General features: G+C 46.6%; 1 protein-coding gene and 1 non-coding gene across 6 annotated transcripts in view; both read left to right on the top strand.

The window, feature by feature from the left end:
• Nucleotides 1-20,096, top strand: part of Cnot10 (CCR4-NOT transcription complex subunit 10) — a 53,816-nt gene extending 33,720 nt beyond the window's left edge. For all 5 annotated transcript variants that reach the window (XM_021171734.3, XM_021171733.3, XM_029481668.2 and 2 more), the window contains exons 14-20: nt 4,162-4,275; nt 6,883-7,013; nt 7,892-7,927; nt 8,116-8,243; nt 12,575-12,650; nt 13,613-13,789; nt 19,852-20,096. In XM_021171734.3, coding sequence (XP_021027393.1) covers nt 4,162-4,275; nt 6,883-7,013; nt 7,892-7,927; nt 8,116-8,243; nt 12,575-12,650; nt 13,613-13,767 — 640 coding nt within the window. In that variant the 3' untranslated portion in view covers nt 13,768-13,789; nt 19,852-20,096. The remainder of the gene's footprint in view (nt 1-4,161; nt 4,276-6,882; nt 7,014-7,891; nt 7,928-8,115; nt 8,244-12,574; nt 12,651-13,612; nt 13,790-19,851) is intronic.
• Nucleotides 3,265-3,369, top strand: LOC115031982 (U6 spliceosomal RNA). The gene has a single exon (XR_003837637.1). It is a non-coding gene; the product is annotated as a U6 spliceosomal RNA (small nuclear RNA).
• Nucleotides 20,097-20,333: the final 237 nt, after the last annotated feature.

The following is a 20,333-nucleotide window of genomic DNA, read 5'->3' as shown; positions in this document are numbered from 1 at the left end:
GGTAGCTCACACCTTTCACCCCAGCACTAGTGTGGCAGAGGCAGGAAGATTTTATGAGTTCAAGATTAGCTTGGACTACTTAAGTTCCAGGCTGGCCAGGGTTACATACTCCTGGAGGTGCTATAGCCACATGTAAGGTCCGTACTTGTAATCCTAGGACCTAGGGGGGAGAGCGAAGTGAATGGAAAGGCCAGCTGAGGCTACTTTAGCAGACCTCTTGGGGACTGCAAATGTGGCTCTTTCCATAGATTGCCTAGCAAGTGCTAAGCCTTTGTTTCTGATCCCCACCACAGCATAGAGGACATGGTGGTCACACTCTGAGAATCAGATTATAGCTGGCAGGTATTTTTTTTTCAGGATTTCTTGTAGAGAAGTAGAATAAGCTTTGTAGTTTGGGACTATTTGTTCTAGTTTTGTTTCTTTGAGTTCTTACATTTTTCACTTTTGTCGTGCATTGGTTTTGTTAGCCAATTTTTCAAATGATACTTGTTGTGAAATTGCATTGTAAAGACGTTTTCTTTTGGAAAATGGTGGTTTTGGCTGTGTCAGCCTCTTCCCCTTTGGTTGGGGTTTGCAGTGTCTGGACTGCTTTCCTTTCGTCCCCAGGGCATCCCTCCCTCGGACAGTTCTTACTGCCTTGGCTTCTGCTGCTGCTTAAGGAGACATCCCCTTCACCTTTCCTTCCTTCCTTCCTTCTCTCTCTAGTTGTTGTCTGAGGACTTAGCTGGCTCCTCAGGCATGTGCTGTAGAGTGAGGGTTTTGTCAGATTCTCCACAGGGGGCAGAAGCTCGAGTGTCCGTGCCCTTGCCTCTTCCATCTTCCAGTCGGATGAGCTGTCAGATCCACTGAGCGTCAGGTAAAACAGATCAGACAGTGACTCCAGGGTGTAGTGTGTGTTGGGGATGGGGAGTATTTTAAGTAGCAATGATCAAAAGTAAAATGATTTCCTGCGAGGGCTTAGTAGATAGAGCGGGGCGAGTTTCTTTTTGTTGTTCAGAGCCTATGGGAAATAGTATTTTCTAACAGGAAACTGAGTGGAATGGGTGCTAAGAAGTGATCTGGAGTGTATTATCAGGCCCCAGGAAGAGGCATCGTAAAAGTTGGTTCAGGGCAGGGAAGCTGCCTAAATTCCCTTGATCTGGATGCCAGCCATATTTGTTGGTTTTGGTGCTGAGGACTGAGTGTTAGCTAAGGTATCTACTACCGAACCATCCCCGGCCCCCAATTTTATATTGACATATTTAAATGTCAAAGGAGGTTGATTTTACTAATAGAATCTTTTTTTTTCTCCTAGAGACAGGGTTTCTCTGTATAGCCCTGGCTGTCCTGGAACTCACTTTGTAGACCAGGCTGGCCTCTGCCTCCCCAGTGCTGGGATTAAAGGCGTGTGCCACCACGCCTAGCACTAATAGAATCTTACTGGTGCTGTGGTAAAGGTTGGGGAAACAGTGACTCTCTTGCACATAGGTATGCTGTGGGCTTGCTGGAAAACTAGCCTGCTGCAGAGCTTCCGTGATTGACTTCTGGACCCACAGTGACTTGACAGTGGGCTGCAGCAGTAATAGCCACCTACTGTCAGGAAAGCCTGCCTCGTGTGGTCCTGTTCTGGGCACCAGGAGCTACAACGTGCTGTGGGAACCAAAGAAAGAGGGGTCTACTGCAAGTTTTGCTTTTGTTGTTTTTCTTTTGCTTTTTTTTTTTTTTTTTTTTCTCTGAGACAGGGTTTCTCTATTTAGCCTTGGCTGTCATGGAACTCACTCTGTAGACCAGGCTGGCCTCAAACTCACAGAGATCCGCCATCCTCTCTGCCTCACAAGTGCTGTGATTAAAAGCCTGCACCAACACACCCAGCTTGTTGTTTTTCTTGAGACAGGGTCTTGCTGTACTGTCTATCCTAGCCTTGACCACTGTCCTCCTGCCTCTGCCCCCAACGTCTTGGAATACAGATGTGTACCACCATGCTTGGCATAGCCCATATTCTTTAACAGTACCTGTATACCTCCCAGAGAATAGTGCAGTGTTGATAAGTGTAGAAAACTGTGCTGCTGCTCTTAAAGAACTTACTTTTTGCCTTCATTGGAAGAGCCACGGGTAAAACTGGATTTAAAAAAGGATTAAACATTGGACTGGTGGACTTCTTCCGCTGCTGGAGACCCTTATCCTCAGACTGCAAGTGCAAGGGTCTGCATTCAGTCCTAACACTAAGTAATTTTATTCTCCCTTCTAACAATACAGGTGTGACTGTTATTTTTTTTTTCTTTATGTGTATGTGTGGTTTCACTGTTTGTACCTGGTGCCTATGACGGACAGAAGATAGTATGCTATCCCCTGGAGCTAGAGTTACAGACAGTCGAATCCAGGAATCGAACCCAGGTCCTCTGCAAGAGTACCCAGTACTCAACTTCTGTGCCATATCTCGAGTACCCCCTCCTTCTTTAATTTTATTTTTCTAAATGTAACCAGGTGCCCTGAAACACAGTATGCTTTTGCTTCTGTCTTGGTGCACTGTGTATTTGGAGAATGTATAGCATTGCTGTTCTTAAATAAAAACACAAAGGGGTTAGACCGGAACTAGAAGGTAGCTCAGACATGCACATTACCTTACTTTACTGGGTAAAAGTGCTTGCCGCCAGTAAGACCTGAACTCAGTCCTCAGAATGTACACGGTAGGAAGAGAGAGCCACCCCGACGAGCTGTCTCTGGCCACTCTCCATGTGATGTAGCACATACATGTTCACACACACCCAAGATAATTTCATTCAAGTAAAAAGGCTTTAAAACAAAATAGGAGTAAGAAGATTGGTGTGAGCCGGGCAGTGGTGGTGCACACCTTTAATCCAAGCACTTGGGAGGCAGAGGCAGGCAGATTTCTGAGTTCGAGGCCAGCCTGGTCTCGAAAAAACAAAAAAAAAAGAAAGAAAAAAAAGAAAGGAAGGAAGGAAAAAAAAGAATCAGAGAAAGCCAAGTTCGGTGACATTGAGCTTTCACCCCAGTATGCTAGATGCAGAGGCAGGTGGATCTGAGTTTGAGGCCACTCTGGTCTATCTAGTAAATGCCTGAAAGTGACTCGTGTACAATCCTAACATTGGGGAAGCTGAGACAGGAGATTTGCTGTGCGTTTTGAGGCCAGACTAGACTACAGAATAAGGCCCTGTCTTTCAGCAGTTGATGGGGCTTGAGCCTGTCATTCAATACTTGGGAAGCTCCTGTCTAAAGCCCGTCTAGACTGTAAGTTTGAGGACAGTCTGTAAGACCCTTTTTTCCATCCTTTAGTTGACAGCATATATACCAAAATTGGATCAATGCAGAGATTAGCATGGCCCCTGTAGAAGGATGACATGAACATTTGGGGAGAGGTAATGGGTATGGAAGGGCAAGGACGGCAGTATACATGGCAGGCAGTATACATGGGAGGCAGTATACATGGCAGGCAGTATACATGGCAGGCAGTATACATGGCAGGCAGTATACATGGCAGGCAGTATACATGGGAGGCAGTATACATGGCAGGCAGTATACATGGGAGGCAGTATACATGGCAGGCAGTATACATGGCAGGCAGTATACATGGGAGGCGTGGAGGGAGAAAAGGGAAGTGATGCAATTGTAACCTCAATGAAAACATGTGTTAAAAAAACAGAGCTCACCATGCAGCCCCATCCCTCCCATCCCTGTCTTCCTCCTAGTACTGGGATTCTAGTGTGTTTCCAAGCATGAAAATATATATAGGTACATATTTGAAAAGTGTATTTGGGCCGGGCAGTGGTGGGGCATGTCTTTAATCCCAGCACTTGGGAGGCAGAGGCAGGCAGATTTCTGGGTTCGACGCCAGCCTGGTCTACAGAGTGAGTTCCAGGACAGCCAGGGCTACACAGAGAAACCCTGTCTCCAAAAGAAAAAAAAAAAAGAAAGAAAAGTGTATTTGGAAACATGTCCTACATGTCGCTTCACCCTTAAACCTTTGTGTTTTAGATTACTTTTTGAGATTATGGTATAATTACATCATTTCCCTTGCTGTCTCCTTCCCTTCCCCCTGCTCTCAGTCCGTACAGTCTGCTCTGTCCTCACACTGTTACTTGTTTTCACAGCCTTTCAATATTGGACAAAGGCACCGCTGACATCCGTTTAACTTGCATCTGGTCTCCTCTCTTTGTGTTGTAGGTGCTCCATCCTTGCTTGCAGTGCTTATGTGGCTCTGGCCTTAGGTGATAACCTCATGGCTTTGAACCATGCAGATCAGCTCCTGCAGCAGCCCAAGCTGTCTGGCTCTCTTAAGTAAGTATGACTTCACCTGCACTTTGCTTGTTTCAGAGTTTCTCATGGCTCTCTACATGGCTCGCTCTACTCTCCAGTGGGATGTGTGCCAGTGAAGAAAGCACGTGGGCAGGTTAAGACTCTTAATCCTAGGACTTAGGAGTGGGGACAGGAGGATCAGGAATTCAGAGCCAGTCAGATACTTACCAGGTTACCCTGAGCTACTTGAGACCCTGTCTCAGGTTAAGAAAAGGAGGGAAATACTACTCAGCTATTAAAAACAATGAATTTGGGCTAGAGAGATGGCTCAGTGGTTAAGAGCAATACAATTTGCAAAACAAGAAGAAGGGAGACCAACGTGTGGATACTTCATTCCTCCTTACAATAGGGAACAAAATACCCATGGAAGAGCCGGGCGTGGTGGCGCACGCCTTTAATCCCAGCACTCGGGAGGCAGAGGCAGGCGGATTTCTGAGTTCGAGGCCAGACTGGTCTACAAAGTGAGCTCCAGGACAGCCAGAGCTATAAAGAGAAACCCTGTCTCGAAAAACCAAAAAAAAAAAAAAAAAAAAAAAAATACCCATGGAAGGAGTTACAGAGACAAAGTTTGGAGCTAAGACGAAAGGATGGGCCATCCAGAGACTACCCCACCCTGGGATCCATCCCATAATCAGCCACCAAACCCAGACACTATTGCATATGCCAGCAAGATTTTGCTGAAGGGACCCTGGTATAGCTGTCTCTTGTGAGGCTTTGCCAGTGCCTGGCAAATACAGAAGTGGATGCTCACAGTCAGCTATTGGATGGAATACAGGGCCCCCAATGGAGGACCTAGAGAAAGTACCCAAGGAGCTGAAGGGGTCTGCAACCCTATAGGTGGAACAACAATTTGAACTAACCAGTACCCCCATAGCTCGTGTCTCTAGCTGCATATGTAGCAGAAGATGGCCTAGTCGGCCATCATTGGGAAGAGAGGCCCCTAGGTCTTGCAAACTTTATATGCCCCAGTACAGGGGAATGCCTGGGTGGGGCGGGGTGGGGGGTGATAGGGAACTTTCGGGATAGCATTTGAAATGTAAATAAAGAAAATAGGGGCTGGTGAGATGGCTCAGTGGGTAAGAGCACCCGACTGCTCTTCCGAAGGTCCAGTGTTCAAATCCCAGCAACCACATGGTGGCTCGCAACCACCTGTATCGAGATCTGGCACCCTCTTCTGGAGTGTCTGAAGACAGCTACAGTGTACTTACATATAATAAATAAATAAATCTTTAAAAAAAAAAAAAGAAATTGTGCTCCCTTCTTAAAAAAAAAATAAAAAAAAAAAAAAGAAAATATCTTATTAAAAAAAGCAAAGGAGGGAAGCAGGAAGGACAGACAGGCAGTGGTGGCTCATAACTGCAAGCCTAGATCGAGAAGCTGAGACAGGAGGGTTAGTTGCTTTTAAGTTCAAGGGCTCTGTCCTTAAAGACAAAACAAAGAAACACAAACCAACAAATCCACAAATGTTAGTCCATAGTGTGTTTGCCTCTCATGCATGAAGTCCTGGGTTCAGGTATAGCATCCACATTGCGTGTGCCACATATGCGTGTCATCCTGGCATTGGTGGTCACGGAGTATGGGCACCAAAAGCTGAGGGTCTCCTTGGAACAGTACTGCGGATTTTATTTCCTTTTAGACAGGACTTCAGTATGTGGCCCTGGGTGGCCTGGCTGCCTACCTCACCTCCTGTGCTAAGACTAAAGCTGTGCTCCACTGTTCCTGGCTTAGGATGTGGGTTTTGTCTGTTTGTTTTATTTTGTTTGAGGGGTTGTAAATTTAATTACTAGCACGTGTGTGAATGTAGGTGTACAATAGCCATAGCATATGTGTCACACTCACAGGGAAAAGTCAGGGGACAACTCCAGAGGCAGTTCTTACACTCTACCTCTTGTGGGTTCTGCTGTGGCACTGTGATGTGGGTGGGGCAAGACATCACAGATGGCCAGTCGATGGCAGGCATATAGGCCTTCCCATAATGCCCATGTGGAGCTTGGAAGATGGCTGTGCTTGGCATTAGTTCTGACTTCATGGGGATTGAACTCAGATCCTTCAATGTTTTTGTTCTTGGATGTTGTTGGTTTTGTTTTGTTGGGGTTTTGGTTTTTGTTTGCTTTTAGTTTGGTTTGGCTCAGTTTTCAAGATCGAGTTTCTTCTGTAGCCCTGTCTATCCTGGAACTCACTCTGTAGACCAGGCTGGCTTTGAATTCAGAGATCTGCCTGCCTCTGCCACCCAAGTGAGCATGCAGCTACCGTCACCACCACCCAAGCTGTTGTTTTTTAACTGTATTACTTGTTTGTCTGTCTGTGGTATTTGTACAGATAGTGGTTGGGGTGGTACATATATGTCATGGTATGCATGTGGAGATCAGAGAACAGCTTACAAGACTTAGCTCTTTCCAGCACACGGGTTGGATTCAGGAAATAGGCTTGTTGTAAAGAGTTAGCCTTCTTGCTGGTTAGACGAACCTAAGTAAGCTTAGCTTTCAGGTCAGGGCGTGAAGTATAGGACATGCATGCCCAGTGTCTCTATGCATTTAGCATTTCTGTGATGACCTGTTACTCAGACTGGAATTTGCATTTTCATTTCAGATTTTTGGGCCATTTATATGCCGCAGAAGCCCTCATCTCCCTCGACAGGATATCTGATGCCATTACACACTTGAACCCAGAGAATGTCACTGATGTCTCCTTAGGGATCTCTTCAAATGAGCAGGACCAAGGTTAATGAGGACACATTGATGAGAACTCGCCCCTGTGGCCACTCCCGAGCTGTGTAATTCAGGACCTGTAGGACCCGAGGGTGTGGCTGTGAAGGGAAGGAAGTGAAGCTGGCCCTCCGCGCTTACAGCTGTTCTTACTGTGTAGTAATTGTTGGCTACAGAAGGCTGGGCACTGCCTGTCTCATGGCCTAAGTTCTCACTCAGAGGCTGAGATGTTAGGATTCTTCCCTTCCCTTCTATTCCCTCCTCCCTTCTTCCTTCCTTCTTTCTCCTTACCTTACCCTTCCTTCCATCCATCCGTCCATCCTTCCTTCCTTCCTTCTTTCCTTTCTTCTTTCTTCCTTGCACCCTACACACAACTCCTTCCCCTTGCTCCCAGTTTTTTGTTTGGTTTTTTTTGTTTGTTTGTTTTTTTAAAGAGATGTAATCTCACTGTTTGCCCAGGCAGGCTTCAAACTTCTGGGCTCATGCCATCCTCTGACCTGGCTGGACCTTTTGAGTGCTAAGATTGCAGATATTTGTGCCAGCTCACATGGCTTAAGATTTATTTTGGTTTGGTTCTGACACCTTTTTTTCTATGAACTGATTCCACTGTGCAAGAAGGAATGGAGACATGGTTTTCAAACAATTTTCAGTCATATTTAAGTATCTGAAAATCACCCATGTAAATTAGACATGGGTGATTCCATGTGGTCCCCTCTTGACGACTCACTCACTCAGGTGGGGTGGCAGTGAGCTTGCAGCCCGATACCTTTAGCAGAGCCTCCACAACTCCAAAAGCAAACACTTGCTCTTGTTAAGTTCCTACTTGGTAAGAGACTTAGGTGTTAGAAGATGTGCTGTTGTCCTGCCTCAGATCTATTTTCATGTATTTGTAGGATCAGACAAGGGTGAAAATGAAGCAATGGAATCCTGTAAGTAAGAAGTTTTGTAAATCCTTAAGTAGCCTGGCCTGCATCCCAAAGACTTAGACCCTGCATCTCTGTGTCCTTCGTGTATCTGTCAGCCTGAAGAGTAGTGCTTTGTCCCAAGTGCTCAGCGTGGAGCGGTGCTCTCTGTCCTCTGCACAGCCCCTTCATCCGTATCTACGCTCTCTCCTCAGCTGGCAAGCGCGCCCCTCAGTGCTACCCCAGTTCTGTGAACTCTGCCCGGACTGTGATGCTCTTCAACCTGGGCAGTGCCTACTGCCTGAGGAGCGAGTACGACAAGGCCCGCAAGTGTCTGCATCAGGTGAGAGGGCAAGGGGAGAGGGTGGCCCTCATGCACACCAGCCATGAGAGGACCTGGGAGTTTATGGAGTTTGTGACTTTTGATTGAGGTTTGTGGTCAGTTTATTAAACACCTGAAATATTTTTCCAGGTTTAAAATATTATTGGGAACATGGCGGGGCACATTTTTAATCCCAGCATTTGGAAAACAGAGACAGGTACATTTCTGAGTTCAAGGCTGAGCTGACTTACAAAGAGTTCCAGGCTATCCAGAGCCTCCTAGTGAGACCCTGTGTGCTGCCTGGTTTGTATTAGCTTTATAGAAGCTAGATTCATTTAGAAAGAGTGGCTCTTTAATTGGAAAAATGCCTCCATAAGATCTGACTGTGAGCCAGGCGTGGTGGCGCACGCCTTTAATCCCAGCACTCGGGAGGCAGAGGCAGGCGGATTTCTGAGTTCGAGGCCAGACTGGTCTACAAAGTGAGTTCCAGGACAGCCAGAGCTATACAGAGAAACCCTGTCTCGAAAAACCAAAAAAAAAAAAAAAAAAAGATCTGACTGTAGGACATTTTCTTATTTACTGGTTGGTGGTAGGTGATGCCATCCCCGGGCTGGTGGTCCTGGGTTCTATAAGACAGCAGACTGAGCAACCCATGAGGAGCAAGCCAGTAAGCAGCACTCCTCCATGGCCTCTGTATCAGCTCCTGCCTCCAGGATCCTGCCCTGTCTAAGTTCCTCCTGACTTCCCTGGATGATAGGCTATAAACTTCAAGTGGAAATAAACCCTTTCCTTCCCAAATTGATTTGGTCATAGTGTTTATCACGGTGCATGCCTTTTATCCCAGCACTCAGGAGGCAGAGACAGGCAGTGAGCTCGAGGCCAGCCTGGGCTATAGAGCTACTTCCAGGACGGCCGGAGCTACACAGAGAAACTCTGTCTCAGGAAACAAAACAAAAAGACATTATGAGAGAGCCTGCCTCCTCACATTATTGGGGAGACTGTCACTGAGAGTGACCCCACTCCCAGGAGACATGGCAGCTTCCAGACACTGGGCTCACATAGGCAACCTTGGTGTGTGTACACGTGACGGCTTTATCATGGGAAGTAACCATCTGAGAGCTTGGTGGTATTTAGTCAGCATTTCAAATACAAAATCAAAACATGGATGCTGATCTCTCCAGGGAGACTTGGAGGGGCTGAGCAGGTGAGCTGTAAACTGCAGAGAGGTGAAATGTCTTGTCAGTGATGGAGCTTGGTATGTACCAGCCCTCTGATGCTCTCTGACCCCAGGCCCTGTGGCCAGCAGGGCTTTGATCTGCAGTTAGTGTGTTAGTCCCATTCAGATTCTCGTACGGCAGGTGGTCGTGGCTGCTGCCTTGCAGGAAGAGACAGATGAGGTCAGCTCTGTTGGGGTCTCTCTCAGGTTTGTTTGTGGTCTCTGTTCTTTGGGTTAATCCAGTGGCAGGGCCGTTGTTAATTGGGAGGCCCACCGTGTCTAGAACGACAGAACAGTGACTTGGAGAGTCAGAAAGGGCTCTGAGCTGATGATTCCAAAATCCCCCCACCTGTGATTCTGAACAGTCAGCAGCCACGTGCCATTAAGTCTCAGGAAGTTGTTACCTTGAATTCTCTTATTCAAGGCGAGCGAGCAAGACAGACAGACAGACAGACACACAGACAGAGACAGACAGACTGTGGTCTATACAAGGAATAACAGCAAATGACCTGTGGTTACTAGCCCTAAGAGAAAATTGAATTAAAAACAAAAACCTGCACATGTGTATGTGTGCATGTGTATAAGTTAGAAAACAACTCGAGCCGGGCATGGTGGCGCACGCCTTTAATCCCAGCACTTGGGAGGCAGAGGCAGGCGGATTTCTGAGTTCGAGGCCAGCCTGGTCTACAAAGTGAGTGCCAGGACAGCCAGGGCTACACAGAGAAACCCTGTCTCGAAAAACCAAAAAGAAAAAAGAAAAAAAAAAAGAAAACAACTCGAGGTTATTAACTTAGTTATTTCCTTTACCCCTGATCATCTCAACACCTTCACCCCCAAACAAAAATGAAGATGTGAGTATCCACAAAGTGTATTGGTGCTGCCCACATAAAGCCCCACGTGCAGGCATTACCTTCCAAAGAAAACTGTTAGCCGCCTGTGTGGGAGAAGCACATCTTAAGAGCGAGTCCAGTCTCTGGGGAAGGCATAATGGTGCACTAGGAGGCAGAGGTGGCACAACTCTGGGTGAGATGTGCAGCAGTCCTACACATCTGTGTCCACCCTCAGCCTTCCTTCCATGCATTTCACATTCTCTGTCAATCAGGTAGGCGTCTGCCTTACAGAGCAGCCGTACAGAAAGAAATTTAGTCTCAGCTTATATTCACATATTCACTTGCCTCTCTTCCACTTGAGTGAACTTTGCTTGTTTATCATTAGGGAGTCTCCTGTCTTAGCTGGGCATAGTAGCATGCACCAGTATTCTCACTAAAAATTTAAGGCTGGGCTGGGCTACAGTGAGAGACCTTGCCTCAAGTAAATTGAAGGGGGGGGGAGGGTATTTGTACAAGAATATTTTCCTACTTTTATTAAAGAAAGAAGCAAAGTGGTGGGGAAACAGAGTACTGAGACTCCTGAAGAGGACAGCCAGGACCACACAGAGGGAAGGACCCTGTCCCAAACAAAAACAAAGTAGCCAGGCCTTCTGAGCACACCTATAGTTCCAGCACTCAGGTGGCAGAGGCAGAGGCATGTGAAACTCTTTGAGTCTGAGGCCACCTAGTTTACAGAGTTCTAGGACAGCCCAAAGAAACTCCCAGAAAATTTTTATTCTGAATAGACAGGAGTAAACCTGGCTGTGTGACCAGAGTATAGACTCAGTAATGCGCAAAGCAGCAGAGGCGTAGTAAGAGCTCCCAGGAAAGGGGAGACACAGTCTGTTGGTGCAGCCCTGTAATCTTCCACCTGGGGAGACAGAAGCAGGGCCATTGAGATGTTAGGGTCAGCTTGAACAGCTTCATGACCTACCATCTCCAAACAGTGAGAAGCTGGGCATGGTGGCCTTCAGTGGAAGGCAGAGGCAGGTAGACCTCTGAATTTAAGGACAACCTGACCTGCATAGCAAGTTCAGACATTCCATGGCTGTGCAGTAAGAGACCCTTTCACGAAGAAGAGATGTAAGATAAAAAGTCAAATTTGTGGTGCTGCTGAGGTGGCTCAGCAGTTAGAGCATGTAGAACACCCTGTTAGGTGTTGACAGTCACCTGTTGACTCCAGCTCTAAGGATCTGAAGGAGTAGATATGACCTCTGAGGAAAACAGGACCAGAAAGATGATTAGCTGGGAAAATTCTCACCCTCGAGCCTAATGGCCTAAGTTCAACACCCCCAGGACCCAGTGGTGGAAGCAGCTTGTACTGTGGCACATGCACTGCCCCACACTTGCAGTAGAAAAGGAATTAGGGACTGGAAAGAGTGCTCAGCTTCTTCTGTTTGTTTGTTTTCAAAACAGGATATCTGTAACTCTGGCTCTGACTGTCTGAGAACTCACTCTGTAGAGCAGGCTGGCCTTGAACTCAGACGCCCACTGCCTCTGACCTTACTCGGCTGAGGTGGCTCAGCTGTTAAGAGCACTCCTTCTTGCAGAGAGCTCAGGATTGGTTGCCAGCATCCACCTGCTGGCTCACAACCATCTGTAACTCCAGTTCTGGGGATCTGAGGCTTCTTCTGACCGCCTCAGTTTGCTGCCGTGGATGTGGAGTACGTGCATGCATACATGTAGACTGGCAAAACACATACACATAAAAATAAACTGTTGTAGTCACACAGACCTGTAACTCAGCCAGGTCGAGGTCAAGGTTAGAAGTTCAGGGTCGTCCTTGGCTGAATACCCTGGGGTTGCTGTCTCAAAAAATAATTAAGGGGTGGGGAGCCAAAGGCAGTGCTGGGGAAATGGGTGGAGGCTGCGTAACCTACGTTTTCATCCATACATGAGGGAAACACTTAGTGAGTTTAATAGTCGTTAGGTTTCCAGAAAAAGCAATGCTAAGTGAGGTGGCGTGTTCCTGTACCCTGTATCCTGTACCCAGCGTATGCGGCCAGAACATCACCCTGTGTTGAATGCCTATCATCCCCTTTTGGCCATAAATAGCCAAGCATAATAGCTCCAGGCACAGGACATTCAGTGTAAGAGCAAAGGCAGCTGGAAGACAGCATAGGCACCAAGGGGTCCTGAGAACAGGACTCTAGAGTCAGCCTGCCAGCCTCTCATGGAGAATGTCTCTGGGGACTTTGTGTCTGTTGTGATATCTTGGAGTTGTGTCTTAAACTGTTGGTTCTCACTGGTCTCTCTTGTGGGCAAAGGCGGCATCGATGATCCATCCTAAGGAGGTGCCCCCTGAGGCCATCCTGCTGGCCGTCTACCTTGAGCTGCAGAATGGTGAGTGAGTCTCTTCAGGGTGTTGACCCTCAAAAGTGCTCAAGAATTTTGGTGTAGCTGCCATCTCTTCAAATTCAAACTCAGGACAAGGCATGTTGGTTTGTAATTAATAATGAAAGCATTTGAGAGGTAGAGACAGGAGGTGATCAAGACTCTTCTGTCTCTAAAAGAATACAATGTAAAGCTTCACCGTCCTTGTGAACATGGCCCATGATTTCTCTTTCTTTTTTCTTTTGTTTTGTTTTGGTTTGGTTTTGGTTTTGGTTTTCGAGTCAGGGTTTCTCTGTGTAGCCCTGGCTCTCCTGGAACTCACTCTGTAGACCAGGCTGGCCTCGAACTCAGAAATCCTCCTGCCTCTGCCTCCCAAGTGCTGGGATTAAAGGTGTGCGCCACCATGGCCGACTCTGGCTTGTTATTTTTATTCTTTTGTGTTTGAAATGGGTCTCAGTATGTTGCCCTGGCTGATCTGGAACTTACTGTATAGACCAGGCTGGCCACAAACTTATAGATCCACCTGCCTCTGCCTCTTGACTAATATATATGATTAAATGTATATGCCACTGCTCCAGACCCATTTGTACAAGAACTGTCAAAACAAATCAAAGCCAGGCACTTGGGAATCGAACCTGGGTCCTCTGGAAGAGCAGCAATGTTCTTAATCTCTGAGCCATCTCTCCAGCCACTGCTGTTTTTATAGTTGAAGGGACATTAAATGCCTGGCACCCTGAGGGCTTGGCTGGCTGAAAGCCAGGACATCTGAGTTGGTAGTCCTGAACCCCTTCATTTGTACAGCCTACATGTATATAAAGACTTGTCTGAGCATTGGTTCCCTGTGTTCATGTGCAGCCAGGGTGGCAGGGCAGACCGTCTAATAGGGCTCCTTCATCTCCTTTTTAGGGTTCTGGCACCTTGTTCTATGAAGTGCTGTGTGCCTGGTTCTCCATAATGGACTGTTTTTCTAGGTAATACGCAGCTGGCCTTGCAGATGATCAAGCGGAACCAGCTGCTCCCCGTAGTAAAGGCGCACTCTGATGTGAGGAAGAAGACAGTGTTCCAGCCCGTGCACCCCATCCAGCCCATCCAAATGCCAGCGTTCACCACCGTGCAGAGGAAGTGAGAGCTTGCCTCAGGAGGCCAGGGTATGTTCAGGAGCCTTTCCGTTGTCCTGCAGGACAGTGGCAAAGGTGCTGGCATGGAAGACAGTTTGAGACTATTGTACCTGCTGGGTTTTATGCCAGAGAGTTACTTAAAATTAAGGTCTTACAACCCACTTTCAGGTTTTATTTAATATCTGCAGTCTTTTAATTGTGAACCATTGTGTTGAAATGTCTATGTCTAGGCATTAAAACATGTTCTTATCAGAACAGTTTCGTAGTCTGTTTTGGAATAGTTTAGCAACAGATTTATTGTCAAAGTTGAAAAAAAAAAACCTAACAGAAAGAAACATCAGCTCTAACCCTTTCAGAAGTTGACCTTGGGGTATAGGAGGTGAGGTAAATTGGTTCTCACCTGTAGGGTCTAGTCACTGCTCTGTTGCTGAGAAGAGATGCTGTGAACAAGGCAACTTAGGAAGGAAAGCAGTTAACTGGGGGCTGCCTTACAGTGTCAGAGGGTCAGTCCATTATCAGTGTGGCAGGGAGCTTGGTGGCACATGAGGCGCTGGAGCTGAGAGCCACATCCTGTTCCGTAGGCCAAGAGTGACTCTGGGCTTAGTGTGGGCCTTTGAAACCTCAGAGCCCACTCTCCACACTGCCTCCAACAAGACCACAACTCCTAATCCTTTCAAATAGTGCACACATCCCAATCCCTGATGACCAAACATTCAAATCTGCGGGCCTCTGAGGCCACTTCCCATCAAACACCACAGGGTACGACTGAGTCTAAAGAGACAACTAATACAATAGGACTCTCATTTACTGAAAAATTCCTGACAGTGCAGCTGGACAGATGGCCAGTGCTGAAGATTATGCTGGTCTTGTAAGGAGTCAGAGTTCTGTTCCCTCCACCCAAGTGACACACAACTGCCATAGCTCCCAGTGCAGGAGTATCTGAGAGCATCTTCTGGTCTCTGCAGGCACCTGCACAGATGGAGTGCATATAAGCTCAGTGATGGCTCACACGTGTGGAGGGGTTTCCATCCAGCAGCATGGCTGCTCTGATGAGGGATCACGTCCAAAGACCTTCTGGGTCTATGTGATCGAGCCAGAATGCAGACATGCCCTGGATTACAGTATGATCTGGCTGGAGTACAGCCAGGTCCGTAGTACACACCTTTAATCCCTAACAGTGAAGGTAGGGTTAGCCTATAAAAGGAAGCAGCTATGTTTGAAAGTGACGTCTAAGTGACGGGCTGACAGAGTGCCAAATCTGAGAAAGATTTAACTGAATGAGTCAGATAGGACACACCCAGCTCTCAGGAGAAGAAACAGAAAAGGGTTTTGGTTTTTTTTTTTTTTTAGAATTATTTATTTAGTATGTGAGTACACTGACGCACCAGAAGAGGGCATTGGATCCCATTACAGATGGTTGTGAGCCACCATGTGGTTGCTGGGAATTGAACTCGGGACCTCTGGGAGAGCAGTCAGTGCTCTTAACCACTGAGCCATCTATCCAGCCCAAAAAGGTTATTTTTAAAGAGCAGCACAGAGAGGGTAGGGAGTGGGGTGCAGTTTTACAGAGACAGGTTACAGGTGCAGACAGAATGAGCCAGAGAATAAGGATCCAGATTAGAACAATTTGCCAGAGTTTGAGGCCAAGCACAACAATTCAGTGAGAAACTGAGAGAAACCAGATTGAATAGTCAACCTGTAGCAGAGTTTGAGCCAGAACAGCTGAGTTGAACCAGCCTGGCAGTTTAGAAAAGGTGAACTTATTCAGTAGTAACCCTTGTTGTTGTTGTTGTTAAAGATTTATTTATTTATTATATGTAAGTACACTGTAGCTGTCTTCAGACACTCCAGAGGAGGGAGTCAGTTCTTGTTACGGATGGTTGTGAGCCACCATATGATTGCTGGGATTTGAACTCAGGACCTTTAGAAGAGCAGTCAGTGTTCTTATGCCGAGCCATCTCTCCAGCCCCAGTAATAACCCTCTTAAGACAACAATTACATTTGTCAAATAAAAGTTACTTTTACACACATACACATAAACACATAGATAGATAGATAGATAGATAGATAGATAGATAGATAGATAGGTGGGTAGGTAGATAATCTGTTATGGTATGGCCCTCCTTTAATCCCAGCAATCAGGAGACAGACAGGCCAATTCCTGTAAATTCATAGTGAGTTCCAGGGCAGCCAAAGCTACATAGTGACACCCTATCTCAAAAAACAACAACAAAAAAGAAACATACTACAGCCCAGCATGGTGGCGCACGCCTTTAATCCCAGCACTGGAGAGGCAGAGGCAGGCGGATTTCTGAGTTCGAGGCCAGCCTGGTCTACAAAGTGAGTTCCAGGACAGCCATGGCTACACAGAGAAACCCTGTCTCAAAAAACCAAAAAAAAAAAAAAAAAAAAAAAAGAAAGAAAGAAACATACTGCAACAGCAACAAAGAGAAACGATAAAAGTCAAAACCAGAGAGACAGGCACATCCCTGATCTGGCCTGCTTCAGCCTGTTCTAGTCTTAAGAACCTTACCAGGCAATTCAAGGGTCATTGCAGATCCCTTTACAAAGGAGCTGGCGCTGTAGCCCGTTTGTACATTAGCAGAATGCTTATCAACATGAACAAGACCTTGATTTCATCCCCTGCACTGCAAAAACTTGGGTGTGGTGGTGAATGTCTGTGATCCCAGCACGTAGGAGGTGGAATAGGAGTTCAGGTCTGCATTGGCTACCTACCAAGTTCAAGATGCAAGCAGGAAGCCGGGCATGGTATTGCACACCTTTAATTCCAGCACTCAGGAGGCAGAGGCAGGCGGATTTCTGAGTTCGAGGCCAGCCTGGTCTACAAAGTGAGTTCCAGGACAGCCACTGCTGCTACACAGAGAAACCCTGTCTCAAAAAAAAAAAAAAAAAAAAAAAAAAAAAAAAAAAAAAAAAGATGCAAGCAAGAATTTAAAAGTTTAAATGCTTTTTCACAAAATAAGGTGTGTGTGTGTTGTGAGATTGCAATTCTGACAATTTGTTGATAGGCCACACACTAACTTTAAATTGGAAAATAATGTGGCTATCCTTTAGAAAATATAAATGCCTCCAGGAGGCATTGACCAGGTGTGGTGCTGGGCAGGTGGTTTTCATTTAGGGGTGCTCTTGGTGTCCTCCCTCCCTCCCTTCAGGTCCCTGGTGCAGGGACCACTTTACCACGGGAAGTGTATATACCAGCTGTCTTAATTATTTTGGCAGCCTGTTTGGGGCCTGCAGTTTCAGAGGGTTAGAGTTCATGGTCATCAGAGCAGGGAACAGGGTGTTGGAGCAGTAGCTGAGAGCTCCTGTGTTAGTCACAAGCACAAGGCAGAGAGTGGAGACTTCACATGGCCCTCTATGACATAGCCACACCTGATCCTTACCGAGCAGTTCTGCCAACTGTGGGACTGAGCGGGCTGTAAATCATCCCAGCCATACCTGCTGGCTTCTCAGGCCCAGTCAGAGGCAAGTGGACAAAGAACTTCTTCAGAATGGGCCTCACTCAGGTGAGCTGCACGCCAAGTTTAGCCAGGCTGCTTCAGGGATGGTGGGAGAGGAGTGTTATCTGCAGAGGCTGTGAACTGAAAACTGCACGAATAGGTGTTTTTCTGGGGGTTCTGTAACTGGAGTTACAGATGCTTGTGAGCCACTATTGCGTATGTAGTAGGATGGAACCCATGCCCTCTGCAAGAGCAAACAATGGTCTTGTTTGAAACGGGCATCTCTGTAGACTAGGCTGTCCTTGAACTCACAGAGATCCACCTGCCTCTGCCTCCTGAGTGCTGGGATTAAAAGCATGTCCTACAACACCCTCCCTGCTCAGCCTCCAAATGCTGAGATTACAAGGTGTCTACCATCACGTCCAGCTTTCCTAACTCATTTGTATAGAGCAAGTTTCTTCTGTTAGCAGTGGGTGTGAAAATTAAAGTAGGATTCTTAAGGGAAAAAAGGCCTGAAGAACTTGCCCCACAGCTGACCCCAAGCTGCACCCATACACCAAGAAGGACTTGACCAGAGCTACCCCCTAGCTACTCCCTAGCATCAATCAGTCAAACATTAGTCTGGGGCTGGGGAGATGGCTCAGCGGGTAAGAGCACCCGACTGCTCTTCCGAAGGTCCGAAGTTCAAATCCCAGCAACCACATGGTGGCTCACAACCATCCATAATGAGATCTGATGCCCTCTTCTGGAGAGTCTGAAGACAGCTACAGTGTACTTACAAATAATAAATAAATAAATCTTTAAAAAAAAAAAGGATAGTCTGGTTGTCTCAGATGTACTTTCAGACCGTTTGTGATTGTTCACGCTCTTGCTTCAGAGCACCCACCTACCTGTCGGCTTACAGTAGTCATTCAATTAATTAGATGCTTGCCAGGGTAGACACCCCTCACGTGCTCCCGTTTTTCCTATAAAACCTTGTCCCAGTGAGAGTTCAGGGCTGCTTCACCAAACCATCTTGTGGGCTGGCGGTGAGTAAGCCCACACTCGAGTCTGTAACAAAGAGACCCTAATGTGATTGCATCGGAGTCAGCTCCTGGTTGGTCTTTTGGGCTCACGAAGGAGGCACGACAAGGCCAGACTGGGCTAGATAGGGCTCCATCTCTTAAAAAGGCAGATGAAATAGTTCAGTGGGAAAGGAGTTTACCAACGAGCAGGCTGGGCTGAGGTTAGTCCTGAGGGTCCACGTGATGGAAGGAGAGAGCCCGGGACTACAGACTGTCCCATGGCCTCATGCCTGCCTGTGTTGTGGCACACTAAGTAAGAGACAGTTAATATACTAATAAAAATAATTAGTACAGTTGGATGATGGTAGAGGAGAAGCCTGGCCCACAGACCGGATGAATCCATTCGCCTTCTGCTGCCTGTGGGCCCTGAACGTTTGAATTCACACTGCTCCCCCTCCTGTGCACAAGTCTCTCTGGACCCTCATTATTGGAAGCCAACAGAAAAAACTACTGAAAATGTCATGGATCCCATGTCAGTCTGGCACTTGATTCTTTGTGCCTGAGCTTTGCTGAGTGGCAAGGATGCCATGCTCCATGGAAAGAAAGGACCCGTTGTATTGGTTGACGCCACACAAACCAGTACCAGTCACCTGGGAAGAGGGAACATGACTTGAGGAAATGGCTTCCCCAAACTGACCTGTAGATAAGTCTGTGGGTCATTGTTTTGATTGTTGATGGATGTGGGCTCAGCCCATTGTGGGCTTTACCACTTGTGAGCAAGTATAAAAATGGTGTCCCAAATTAAGCCTGGGAGCAAGCCCAAGGCACTGTGTCTCCATGGCTGCTGCCTCTGATCCTGCTTGAGTTCCTGCCCTGATATTTTATTTATACATTTTATATTTATAAGTTAATATTATTATATGAATTTATTAGTTATGTTATAATTTATAAATCATTAATTTATATAATATTTATATTATTTATACACACAGATATATAGATTTTTTTTTTCATTAAAAAAGTGAGTGGGCCAGTGGTGGCACAAACCTTTAAGTCCAGAACTCCGGAGGGAGAGGCAAGTGGATCTTTGAATTTGAGGCTAGCTTGGTCTACAGAATGAGTTCCAGGACAGCCAGGGTTACACATAGAAACCCTGTCTCAAGAACAAACAAAGTAGGTAGGGGTGTGTGTGTGTGTGTGTGTGTGTGTGTGTGTGTGTGTGTGTAGGTCCCATGTAGCCTAGGCTGATGTAACAACACAACAACTAAAACGTTTATTTACTTAGCTATTTTGTGGCAGTTGTCTTAGTCACTGTTCCAGTTGCTGTGAAGAAATACCATGACAGGATCTGGAGAGATGGCTCAGCGGTTAAGAGCACTGACTGCTCTTCCAAAGGTCCTGAGTTCAATTCCCAGCAACCACTTGGTGGCTCACAACCATCTGTAATGAGATCTGACGCCCTTTTCTGGTGCATCTGAGTTACAGTGAACTTATACATACTAAATAAATAAATCTTAAAAAAAAAAAAAGAAAGAAATACCATGACCACAGCAACTTAGATAAAAGGAAGCATTTAATTGGGGCTGGCTTACAGTTTCTAAGGTTCCCTTCATTATCTTCATTTCAGGGAACATTGTGGCAGGAAGATGGAAGTGGTGCTGGAGAGGAGACTGGAGAGAAACACTGGGCCTGTTCCCTGTGATGCACTTCTGCCAGCAAGGCCACGCCTCCCAGTCCCTTTCAAGCAGTGTCATTCCCTGAAGATGAAGCATTCAAATATGAGTCGATGAGAGCCATTCTTGTTCATGTCGCCATAGTAATGGAGGTTGGACCCAGCACCCAAGACTGTTATAAAGAATTTTTGCTTTGGTGGTTGTTGTTGTTGTTGGGTTTTTTGTTTTGTTTTTGTTTTCTGGGGGGTGTGGGGTAGAGACAAGGTGCACCCCAAGCCTACCCTCAATGACTCAGTGGCTTTATCAGCTGAGCTGTGTCATCACCAGACCTTTGAAAAGGTTTTGGCCATCATTCTAGCTCTCTCTCTTGGTGTCTCTGTCTCTCCTTCATGTCCCCTCTCCAAGACTGCCTTTCCCCCTCCCCGTCAGTCTGTTG

The sequence above is a fragment of the Mus caroli genome, unplaced genomic scaffold (assembly GCF_978045245.1).
Source record: "Mus caroli unplaced genomic scaffold, Mus_caroli_1 scaffold_11, whole genome shotgun sequence".
Lineage (NCBI taxonomy): Eukaryota > Metazoa > Chordata > Mammalia > Rodentia > Muridae > Mus > Mus caroli.
Note: the sequence above shows the minus strand (reverse complement) of the source record. Positions and strands in the feature narration are given on the sequence as shown.